Raw genomic sequence first — 12,902 nt, forward strand, 5'->3', positions numbered from 1 at the left:
ACAGTTCATTTGCTATTTATAACTTACATATGTACCTGTGTGGCTACAAAATATTATGAGCAGGTCTAGTGACAAAGTTAACTAGCAAAATGCTTCTGTTAAAGCTCCAGACTGGTAAATTTGTTTGAGGATATCAGATGTAGGATTGATAGTCATACATAAATGTTTCAACACAACTATGAAAGTTCACCAACTCATTAGATCAAAATAAGTTTTTCAAGAAAATCTGAAGCCAGTTGGCATACACAAATCTGTTATAGTTGGGGGAGAAAATGATTTCTTGCCCTAATCTTCAGATTATCAGTGAATTGGTTGTACTCATGTAGATTTTTACATATAATCCACAAAATATTGTGTGAGATGTGTCAAAAACATAGCATCTTCCAACCTTAGCCATATTTTTTAGTGTAAAAAGCTTATTGTAGATACATGGAGGCCACAATCTCTTGAAGCATGATCCTAGTAGACATCTAGAATTATTTTGATTTTAGCATACTTTTGGAGTAGTTAGCAGGGTTTTTATTGGGGAGAAGTTCAGGAGTCTGGTCAAATGTTCATAGTTAAAGTAGTTGTAGTATTTTTTTTTTGTTTTCTTTCCATTTACTGTGTCAGGGATTTAAACTATGAAGTTAATCAGCAAACCCTCTTTTATACGCAGAAGGATGATTTTAAAGAGAAATCAAATATATATATATATATATATATATATATATGTATATCTTGAAGGCATTGAAAAATGGTAATTGCTGCTCAGCAAGCTTTCAGTTAATAGCATTTAGAACTTCTGGGTTTTTTTGTGAAATTATTTGCCCGTATATTTGCCAGTATCTTCCATATTCGTCTCTGGGGTGCTCCACAGCTTACAATTTTTTCGAATAAGCTGCCAAAAGAGAGAGGGTTTTTTGGTTTCACTGGTTCATACTAGATATGGGGCCAGTTGTGGCAGATGAAAGGTGACACCATTTTCCTGTGACTCAGAGGTGAAAACAGAAGAATGATTTAACTTGCACATAGATGACTCCCTTTGGGAATGTGAAGGACGGTTACTTAATGTTTAAGACAATTATTTAAATTGTCTGAATTTGATAATCTTTGTTTTTGTTTTTTTTTTAAAGCATTAGTTGTAAACAAGGAAACTGTTGATGTCCCACACCATACTTACTGCAATAAGGAGATGTGAAATAATGAGAAATTTATCTGTGCCCTGATATGGTTAGGTTTTGTGTCTCCACCCAAATCTCATCTTGAATTGTAATGCCTGTAATGCCTACAATTCCTACATTTCGAGGGAGAGGCCAGGTGAAGGTAATTGAATCATGAGAGCAGTTTCCCCCATGCCGTTCTCATGATAGTGAGTGAGTTCTCATGAAATCTGATGGTTTTATAAGAGGCTCTTCCCACTTCACTCAGCACTTCTCATTCCTGCTGCCTTGTGAAGAAGGTGCCTTGCTTCCCCTTCTGCCTGAGGCCTCCCCAGCCATGCTGAATGAACTGTGAGTCAGCTAAAACTCTTTCCTTTATAAATTACCCAGTTTGGGGCAGTTCTTTGTAGCATATGAAAATGGACTAATGACAGTCGCTGACTCTGGTTCCTGAGACAGAGGTCCTAAAACCCTTATAGATAGGATTTCTGGGAGAATCTTTTGTTCTAATCTTTGGTCTTTAACCTGGGTTCCTGACACAGAGCTCCTAAATCTCTTGGAATTTCCTAAGTGATAGGAGCATTGTTTGCTCTAATGAGGCAACTCTTGGTGGGCTCCTGGATGGGGCTGGTCACTAGAAGGACCAAGTCATGATTAGAAGCTTAACACATTCGGCTCTACCCGCTATCCTCTGGGAAGGGGAGCGGGGCTCGAAGTTGAGTTAATAAATCCATCATGCCTATAGGATGAAGCCTCCTCCATGAAAATTCCTGAAGTGGCAGCAGCTGCCAAACTGGAATAGGAGAAGCTGGGACTGGAGGAGCTGCAGGAGTCCTTGCCGCTGTCGGTGTTTGCGAGTGGCAGGGAGCCAGGCCTTGAGGGATGGGGTGTGCTGTGATGCCAGAGCTGGCGGTGCAGAAGGTGGTGGTCTACCCCCTGTTGCTGCTCAGTGTGGTGGATCACTTCAACTGATTTGGCGAGGCTAGAAACCAGAAGCAAGCTATTGGGGTCATGGCAAAAGAAAATACTTGATGTGTCCAAGAGTTTTGCAGTCCCTTTTTATGATAATGACTAAGTCCTTTTTTATGAAGATGACAGAGATGATGCTGTCTGATTTTTAGATCAAGATTATTTGGAAAACATGTATGGAATGTTTAAGAAGGTAAATGCCAGAGAAAGAATATTTGAGTGGCACCACACAGGCCATAAACTTTACAAGAATGCCATTGCCATCAGTGAAGTAATGAAATGATACTGCCCTAACTCTTGTTTTGGTCATTATTGATGTGAAACCCAAGGACCTGAGCCTGCCAACAGAAGCATATATTTCAGTGGAAGAAGTTCATGTGGATAGAACTACAACCATAAAAACATTTGAGCTTGTGACCAGTGAAACCAGAGCAGAGGAAGCTGAGGAAGTCAGAGTCAAACGCTTGTTATGAGACATCAAAGACACTACCGTGGGCACTCTTTCCCAGCAGATTATAAACCAAGTCTCTGCATGGCTTGAAGGGACTGAACTCCATGCTTCTGGATATCAGGAGCTACCAGGTAAAAGTAGTGACAGGCAGGCTACCCATAGACCATCAGATCATCCACCTGCTGTAGGATGTCTTCAGCCTGCTGCCAGATGTCAGCCCTGATGAGTTTGTCAAGGCCTTTCACCTGAAGACCGACAACCAAATGGAGGTGATGTACGTGGCCTTGCTCATCTGTTTTTGGCTGCCCTGCACAGCCTTATCAACAACAAGATTGCCAATCAGGATGCAGAGAAGAGAGAAGGACAGGAAAAGGAGAGAGCAAAAAGGATAGAAAGATGACAGAGAGAAAGATAAAGATAAGGAAAACATAAAGAGTGATATAAAGGAAGAAGAGAAAAAGGAGAAAAAGTGAAAATGTAGCTTTTAAAATTTGTAAATTAACCTTATAAAGTAAATCAGTGTGCTCCTAGAAGGCTCTTGCTTGCTTTTAGTGCTTTTTGAAAAGCTGTTCTACTGACAGCCCTCTGCTTCTGACCACCCTTGCTGTGGCATTACATGGAAGCAAATGGATAGAGGGACTGATATTGTACCTAATACTGCAGTTTCAACTGCTGTTGAGTTGAGGATATAATAGTCAGCTCTGGCTTCAGATTGTGTGAGAAAAATTAAGAGAAGTCAACATAACATTTTTGGTACTCTTCATTCTTTACCTGTAAAACCAAGAGTTGAATTTTCCCCCACCTTAAAAGACTCTTGGGGTCTATTTCTGGTAATTTACAAAATTCCTGAATGGAGTGCATGAATTCCACCCATTCTCTGCCTTTTAACGCTTTTGAATTCTGACCCTTTTGAACTCTGTTGAGAAAATCACACCACATTTTGGATCTACATGTAGTTCTGGCATTCTTAGGGCTTGGGATCCAGCTTTATATTTTGTTTACCTTCAAAGAAAATTAAATGGTTTGGTTAAAAAAAAAAAAAAAAGCTTCCTGAGCTACCAGGTTCAGAGAGCTTCCAGGTTGTTGGACTCGTGGAGTTGCTTGGGAGGTGCCACACACAGAGAAGTCATGGAAGCTCCAGCCCCTTCCAACATATACTTGGTAATACCAAGTATTTTATTCAAAAAATGAGTAAAACATAAATATTTCCCTGAGTTCTGTAAGCTGTCCTAGCAAACTGAATCTGAGGAGGGAGTTGTTGTGGGACCTCCTGATTTATAAGCCAGTTGGTCAGAAGTATAGGTGACACTGTTACTTGCAGTTGTTGTCTGAAGTGGGGGCAGTCTTGTTTGACGAGCCCGCAACCTGTGGGAGTTGACTCTGACTCCAGATAGTGTCAAAATGGAATTGAATTCTAGTACACCGAGTTGGTGCTCACTGGAGAATTGGTTGCCATGTGGAGAAAACCCCACACACACCTGGGGTCAGAATTGTTGAGTGGAGTATATGAGAGTATAGTAGGAAACCCCACAATCTCCAGGTCGACCAACTGGCTATAAATTGGGGGTTCCCATGACTCCCTCTTCAGTTCAATTAATTTGCTAGAGCGGCTCATAGCACTCAGGGAAACATTTTACTTACATTTACCCATTTATTATGAAGGATAAGTTAAAGGATACAATTGAACAGGTAGATGAAGAGGAGATCCATAGAGTGAGGTTCAGGAAAGTCCCAAACACAGGAGCCTCTGTCCCCATGGAGTTGGGTGTGCCACCCTCCTGGCATATGGATATAATTAAGTAGCTCAAGAACATAAACCTGTTTGATGGGTTCTAATAAAGCAAGGAATTAAGGTTTTATATTAAAGCAGCTTTGAGGAAAAGTGAATTCCATAAGATACAGAACCTTGGTGCTTATATCTGCAATTCAGCTGGTATTTTCTCTTCTCCAGTTTTTCGACTCTTTGAAGTAGCTTTTGCTCTTGCCAGTGGAGTGTCTGAGCACTGCTCACCCTGAGAAGTTTGCTTCAAATCCAAGATGGTAAATTAAGGAGATTATCAAACAGATCTCTTGTGTGATATCTTCTATCTTTATGAGAAATTAGGTACAGCATTTAATTCACTTTTTTTCTGGCTTGTAAGTTCTTGATAAAGTGTTTTGACATGTTTGTTAGGCAAGTTTCTAAGGTTTTTTGTTTTTTTTGTTTTGTTTTGTTTTGTTTTTGTTTTTTTTTCACTTTATGAGATGATAAACTAGTTTGTGACATCGGCCTCAAAGTACCTGACTGTATGAGACGGATACCAAACCAAACTGTTTTTCTTGCTCTGAAACTCATCACAACACACTTCTGACACCAGGCAATCAGATGTACCCCATCTCCAACATATAACATGTGACCTTTGTATCTCTCTTTTTTCACTTAGCATAATGTTTTTGAGGTTCATTCACATTTTAGCATATATCAATACTTCATTCCTTTTCGTGGCTGAATAAGATTCCATCACACACACACATATACACACCACATTTTGTTCATTCATCTCTTGATGGACATTTGGGTTCTTTCCACTTTTTGACTCTTATAAATAATATTGCTCTTTGTGTATAAATATTGGAATTCTTACAATTCTTTTCCATTTTAGGGGTCATATACCTAGGAGTAGAATTCCTGGGTGAGATTCGAATTCTCAGAAGCTACACTATTTTACATTTCCACTAACAATATACAACAGTTCCAGTTTCTCTTCATCTTGGACAACACTTGTTATTTTCCGTTTTTTTGGTTTTGGTTAGTTATTGCCATCCTGATGAGTATGAAATTGTATCTCATTGTGATTTCAATTTGTATTTCTCTAATGTTAATTAGGGAAGGGGCTGAACTTCTTTTCATGTGTTATTTGGCCATTTGTATATCTTCTTTGGAGAAATGTCTGTCCAACCCTTTGCTCATTTTTAGTGGATTGGTTTTCTTTCTGTTATTAGAATTCTTTATGAGGAATTTGGCCCCAGGCCAAAATCTTACATGTGATGTTTGAACCCACTGTAGACAATTACAAGGCTTTATCTGACAAACTCAATGGGGGAAGCTGCTTTCTTCATACCTAAGGAAATGTTGGCCTAAAAGGAAGAGTTGAGGCACAAAAAAATAAAGAGTTTACTTGAGCCAGAGTGAAGACAGCTGCCCCGATATGTGTTAAAGTTGCCTTGAGGAGTGTACCCTCAGCTCTTGTTATGAGCAAATTTTTAAAGGCAAAGAGAACAAGGAGTGGGCTGATACAAAGTTATTTGACAGGAATTCTCAGTAGTTGACAGGGATATCATTGTTCAGTGGTTGGCTATACATTGTTGAATTAGAGGGTATGAGTTAGGGTGTCCAGCATATGGCAGTTATGGCTTTTTCTTGTCAGTTAGCCTAGAGCCCACATAGCAAGTGGCTTCAAGAGATAATTATTTAGCTCAAGGCGGAGTGATGTGACTGCTGTTTCATTCCAGTGCCTCTCTGGACCTGATAGCTTAAATGGGCTTGCATTCCTCAGTTAAGTTTCTTTTTTTTTTTTCCATGCCAGTGTATGCTATTTTCTGGAGGCACTTACTGGCAGTGACTGAGACTCCCTGCAGCCACGCTCACACACAGCTGCATTCCTAGCTCAGGTGACTGTTTGGAGGCCTTCTTATGGGGAGATGGGGGAGTTGGCTGAGGCACTTCCCAGGTGCCTCCACTGAGGCTTCCTTTGGGAGGCTTTGACTAATGTATTTCTCTCTGATCTGACTCAGTATTTTTCCACTTCTAGCCCTTCCTCCTCTGCCTCCCCATGGGCCCCTGGGTTCATAAAGATGCAGAGAGGAAGCAGCCTTCTTCAGGGCTTCTCAGCAGTGCGACAGTGTGCCCCACCCCGACAACCCTGCAGTGCATATTTATCTGACCCTTTCCTAGGGAAGTAATGAAATACTAGAGAACTAGCACCTCTCATTTTGCCCCTTGCTTATACTGTGGCAAGAAGTGAATAAAGACTTGATTGTTACTTTTAGTTTGCCTTGTCCTTATTAACCACATCAACACCTGGCAGCTCAACATGTTATATATTCTTGATAGTAGACCCTTATCAGATACATAATTTGCACATATTTTCTCCCACTCTGTAAGTTGTCTTCACTTTTTGGTAGTATCCTTTGGTGCACAAAAGTTTTAAATTTTGATTATTTGTGTATTTTTTTCTTGCATTGCCCGTGCTTTTAAGACTACTTAAGAATTCACTGCCAAACCTAAGGTTATGAAGGTTTATCCCAATGTTTTCTTCTAACATTTTTATAGTTTTAGCTCTTACATTTAGGCCATTGATCCATTTTGAGTTAATTTTTGTATATGATGTAAGGTAAGGGGTCTAGCTTCACTCATGCATTCATCCATCCATATACATGCATGTGGATATCAAGTTTTCCTAGTAGCATTATTGTTGAAGAGACCATTCTTTCTCCATTGGATGGTCTTGGCATCCTTGATGAAAATCAGTTGACCATATATGTGAGGGTTTATTTCAGAACTTTCAGTTCTGATCCATTGAATGTCTGTCTATCTGCTCATACCAAACTATTTTGGTAACAGTTCCTTTGTAGTGAGTTTTGAAATTGACAAGTGTTTTAAGTCCTCTAACATTTTCCTTTTTCAAGATTTTGTTATTTGGGATGCCTTGCAATTCTATCTGAATTTTAGGATCAGCTTTTCTGTTTCTACAAAAAAGGTTGTTGGGATTTTGATAGAAATTGCATTGACGATGTAGATCAGTTTGGGGAGTATTATCATCTTACTAAATATTACAGTCCATTAACATAGAATGCCTTTTCTCTTATTTAGATATTCTTTAATTTCTTTTAGCAGTGTTTTTTGTTTTTTTGAGACAGTCTCACTCTGTCACCCAGGCTGGAGTGCAGTGGCACGATCTCGGCTCACTGCAACCTCTGCCTCCTGGGTTCAAGCAATTTTCCTGCCTCAGCCTCCTGAGTAGGTCGGATTACAGGCACACACCACCAGGCCCGACTAATTTTTGTATGTTGTTAGTAGAGACGGGGTTTCACCATGTTGGCCAGGCCAGTCTTGAACTCCTGATCTTGTGATCTGCCCTCCTCAGCCTCCCAAAGTGCTGGGATTACAGGCATGAGCCACCGCATCTGGCCAGTGTACAAGTCTTATACCTCTTTGATTAAATTGATTCCCAAGTATTTTATTACTTTTTATGCTATCATAAGTGAAATTGTTTTATTTCCTTTTCTGCTTGTTCATTGCTAATGTATAGGAATACAATTGATTTTTTGTGTTGATCTTTTACATTGCAGCTTTGCTAAATTAATTTATTAGATCTAATAGTTATTTTGTGACTTCTTTAGGATCTGCAAATAGAAATTATTCTGTTTCTTTGTTTCCAATTTGGATCTCTTTTATTTCTTATTCATGCCTAATTGCTGTGGCTAGAACTTATACTACAAAGTTGTACAAAGTTGTACAAAATGGTACAAAGTTGAACAGTGAAAGAAGCCTTCCTTGTCGTGTTCTTAATCTGAGGAGGAAAGCATTCATTCTTTTACCATTGATGTTAGCTATTATATACTGCTTTTATATTTATATTTTATATATTACATTGTATTCCATTTTTCTTTTATTTGTGATACACATTGCAAATGTATAGAAAACTTCAGAGGGTTGTAAAACACGTATCCATTATAGACCTCATTCTTGGATTTTGGAAAAATTGCATCAGACATTGGAATTAGATCATGTAAATTCACTAGTACCATGCCATTTTGACCAAATTGGTTGTGGGAAGGGAATCACAAAACTGTGTGGAATTATTTTTAAATTGATTTGATAAAATTTCTAGTTATTTTGATCTGAGATTTGGTCAAAGCAAGTTTGACACCATTAATAGGACAGTCTAGAGAAATAGTGGCTGTTGTTTTGCAGAATCTCATGAATCGCACAACTAGAAGCAACCTCCAGTTTTGAGCTCTCTTCTCGAAAGGATCAGGAATTGGAATCGTTTCACTTGGAAAAAGAGAAATAGGGACATAAAATATTTGTACTATCAGAGGAAGAAGGGAAAGAGAGTTTTTGTTTTAATTTAGGCAGACTCAGGTCAGCTAGATGGTTTTAATAGGCCCAATATAAAGCAAGAACTATCTATCAGTGAACTGCCTCTCACAATAGTGAGTGTCTCATCACCAGGAGGGAAAAGCTGAGGTGAGATGACTCACTGGAGATGCTGCAGAATGACAAGCAGAGGTGTTAAGGTGCCCCTGCAGCCAATATTCTGTCATTCTACAGATTAACCACCAGGAAAAGGAACTTAAGAATGCCTATCATCATGATCTAATAAAAAGTATAGACCAAGCAGACACTATGAAAAACAGCCAATACTTTTGTCAGCCAGTGATGACAGAACTTGCTACAGCAAAATCTGTAGGTGATAATCCATTGTCAGAATACTGACTCACGTGAATTAAGAAACAAATGCTGCTAGAAGGAAAAGAGAAGATAGAGCTCACCTCTTAATTACAAGGGGTGAGGGGAAGAAAAAGATAAGATACAGAAATAGATTCAAAAGTCTAGTTACTGAAAGATATTTTTTTCACATGTGGAATAAATAAGGACAGGAATAGGGGCCTATCCTTTTAGTTTGTTTCATTTTTAAGTTTATAAGAAAACATTTATATCTCTGCTATTTTGAATCTCTTGAGTGTTTCAAAATCATTTTTTTGAGTAGTTGTGAAGAATTGGCAGCACCATAGCACTATTTTTAAGCTTTAAATGTAGAAAATGAAATTAGGGTTACACAAAGCCGTAAGTCAGATTTAAATTATTATTATTATTTTTAGGGAGCAGGTCATACTGTATTGCTTAGGCTGCTCTCAAACTCCTGGTCTTCAGTGATCCTCCTGCCTCACCCTTCTGAGTTGCTAGGATTACAGATGCGAGCCACCCAAAAGTCAGGCTTTAATCGGTCTCAGAGAAACCACATATTGTCAAGAAGTGAGATTATTCCATATATGGTACATTTACTTTATTATTATTTACTTTGGTGGTGTCACTACTCCTTCTTGTCCTGTCCCGAGTTCTGATCATCCCCTGAGTTCTTCTTCCTTTGTACCCCGCATCAAGCGATCTGTCATGTGGGAGGGCCAGTGGGAGAGGTAGCTAGTGGTTCTCTCCAACGCCATGAATGTGGCAGAGCTATCTCAGAAGCCAAGGAAGTAATGACAGTCTAACTGTTACAATAAAAATGACTGCCAATTTTGAATACCTAACATGCCAGATACTATACTAGATGTTTGGTGCTCTTTGTGAACTTATATAGACCATCTCCCAGTAGATGAAAAGAGTTATTTACGGGATTGAATTCTTTGACACTTTGAATTCTAGATGCTAGATATAATGGATTGGTGTGCTACAGTTTGGGATCCCACAATTTGTAGGCTCATGTTAGCTTTCGAGAGCCTGGCTGGCTTTGCCTGAAGTAAAATTGTGAAGTAGATATGGTACATATTAAGCACTCTCTGCTTCCCCACCCTTGGTTTAGGGTTACTAACATTCCTTTGGTAACTGCTAGGTAACTTGTCTCAGCAATCTTTTCTAAGAATTGAAACTCTGTCAACTTCCTTACCCCCCTCAAGTATCTGTTCCTTTCAGGAGGTACATCCTATTAATATCCTCCAGTCCGCCTCTACTTTACTCTCAAGCCAAATAAGAGAAAAATAAAAATTCTTAATACAATGGACTAACACTGGCATTTGAAATACATTCTTTGATATTTGAGGTAAAATACCATTAATTATGATTTATTAGCACAGACAACATTGGAAGATAAAAGCACTTAGTTGCACAAATTCTTACATAGCCAACAGGAAGACAACCTTGGTATGATTCCTAGAATTCAGGAATAAGGGCTTCTTCTGTGGTGGACCTGCAACCAACAGGCAAAGCTGGATGCCTAAGCATAGCCTTTTATATAATGGGCTGGGTTGAACAATCTAGTTCTACCTTACTCTCTGAAGGACCTCTCTTAGTAGGAAATGGGCTTATGTTAAGATGTTTTAATCCAAGGGGTAAGCCACACAGTTGGAATAGAATTTTTAATATATCCAAAGGAAATGAAGTCATTATGTCAAAAAGATATCTGCACTCCATTGTTCACTGGGGCACTATTCACAATAGCCAAGATATGGAATCTACCTAAATGTCCATCAGTGAACGAATGGATAGAGAGAATGTGGGATATATACACAGTGGAATACTATTCACTCTTAAAAAAAGAAGAAAATCTGTCGTTTGGAACAGCATGGATGAACGTAAAAGACATAAGTTAAATAAACCAGGCACAGAAAGACAAATACCCACATGTTCTCACTGATACGTGGAATCTAAAAAAGTATGAGTAGAGAATAAAATGGTGGTTACCAGGAGCTAGGAGGATGGGGGACTTTGGGGAGATGGTGGTGAAAGGACACAAAATTTCAGTTAGATAGGAGAAATAAGTTCAGAGATCTGTTGTACAACATGGTGACTTTAGTTGATGACAATGTATTGTATTTTGAAAATCACTAAGAAAGTAGACTTTGGCTACTTTCAGATGCACTGGCTTATGCCTGCAATCCCAACACTTTTGGAGGCCAACGTGGGAGAATTGCTTGAGCCCAGGAATGAGACCAGCCAGGGCAACATAGTGAGACCCTGTCTCTACCAAAAGAAACAAAACAAAACAAAATTAGGTGTGGTTGTGTGTACCAGTGGTCCCAGCTACTTGGGAGGCTAAGGTTAGAGGATCACTTGAGCCTAGGAAGTTGAGGCTATGGTGAGCTGTGATTGCACCACTGTACTCCAGCCTGGACAACAGGAGTGAGACCCCGGCTTTTAAAAATAATAATTAAGGCTGGGCATGGTGACTCACACATGTAATCCTAGCACTTTGGGAGGCCATGGTGGGAGGATCACTTGAGCCCAGGAGTTGGAGACCAGCCTGGGCAAGATGCTGAGACTCCATCTCTAAAAAAAAGGGTTTTTTTTTAAATAGTAATTTTAAAAATGTAGATTTTACACGTCCTCACAACAAAAATAAGTGTGTGGAATAACGCATATGTTATTTAGCTTGATTGAGCCATTCCATAATATATACCTAGTTCAGAATATCATGTTATACATAATAAATATATAGCTTTTGTCAATTAAACATGTAAAATAAAAGAAAATGAAAAAGAATTTTTATTTCTCTGACTAGCTGTCTTGCAATGATTTAACATTTCTTTGTCTCCTAGGGAAAAGTTAACCATTGGATGCCACCAGCTGGTTGAGATGGAATATACCATGCAGCAGTGCAATGCATCTGTTTATATGGAGGCCAAAAACAGGGGATGGTGTGAAGACGTGCTGAACTATAGGATATAAGTACTGATTTGTAACTTTAAAGGAATTGCATTTGTCCTTAAGAATAACAGAGTCGTTTTCAATCTGGTCAGTCTTTTGGGCCAAACCCAAGAGAATTTTAAGAAGTTTCATAGGTACAAAAAGGTGATCGCCTATTACTGACAATCTTGTTGAAGCTCTAAGAAGCCTAATGTGTCCACTATGGAATAAACTCCGTAGACTCCTCTCTTCTGGAGTTCGCAATGCCTCCCTACCTCTACTCTTGATAGTGAGCCAGTATCTCTAAGGAAAGGAGAGACGTATTTTTAGTCATCCTAGGGCAAGAGCCACTGTGGCACCTGAGGAAGACCCAGAGTACAGTATTAGCATTTCTGTCAAACCTAGGTATGGGCATGTGACCAGAGACACTGCCAAACCCTAAGAAATCATTAGGACGTGATCATGCTCACTGTATTCCACAAATGAAATCTTACTGTGGGCCGTTTTTTGTGATCAAACTGTCATCCATGTTGACCTGGTGAAAATAACACCCTCCTTCACCTCCCTCAAGGTATTGAAATAGAAATTTGACTTAAGCTCCTACTTATACAGCCTTTCCTTCTGTGGGCTTGTCACTTTTCAGTGCATTTCTAGTGGGGAAGAGCAGGGTGACCCCTCTGCTGAGTTTCTCCTTAAATGTGAAGCATAATAGATTTATGTAATAGAATTTGGTGGCAGTGACTGATGTTTGCCTCTAGCTAAAACCAACTGTTAAGTTGACTTTTTAGTTATGGGATAAGTTGGAAATCCTTGTTTACTGGAATATATTATGCTTTTGTTAACACATTAGATTAAATCGAATTTGGTATTCTATTATAAATGTTTATTTTTTAAAGCAATAAATAACTTATTTTTGGTAAGATTTGGCTTTTTACTTCCAGATTGTTTCTGA

The 12,902-nt window shown here is 39.0% G+C and overlaps 1 protein-coding gene and 1 pseudogene across 17 annotated transcripts in view; both read left to right on the forward strand.

Annotated features, from left to right (window-relative positions):
- SWT1 (SWT1 RNA endoribonuclease homolog) overlaps window positions 1–12,870 on the forward strand; it is a 127,290-nt gene extending 114,420 nt beyond the window's left edge. For all 17 annotated transcript variants that reach the window (XR_012430638.1, XR_012430642.1, XR_012430636.1 and 14 more), the window contains one exon: window positions 11,863–12,870. Coding sequence is in view for 9 of the 17 variants with exons in the window: in XM_005540233.4 (XP_005540290.3) it covers window positions 11,863–11,992 (130 nt within the window). In the remaining 8 variants the exon portion in view is untranslated. The remainder of the gene's footprint in view (window positions 1–11,862) is intronic.
- On the forward strand, window positions 1,910–3,090 carry LOC141409623 (26S proteasome non-ATPase regulatory subunit 7 pseudogene; annotated as a pseudogene).
- Window positions 12,871–12,902: the final 32 nt, after the last annotated feature.

Source organism: Macaca fascicularis, chromosome 1 (genome assembly GCF_037993035.2).
Source record: "Macaca fascicularis isolate 582-1 chromosome 1, T2T-MFA8v1.1".
NCBI classification, from domain to species: Eukaryota; Metazoa; Chordata; class Mammalia; order Primates; family Cercopithecidae; genus Macaca; species Macaca fascicularis.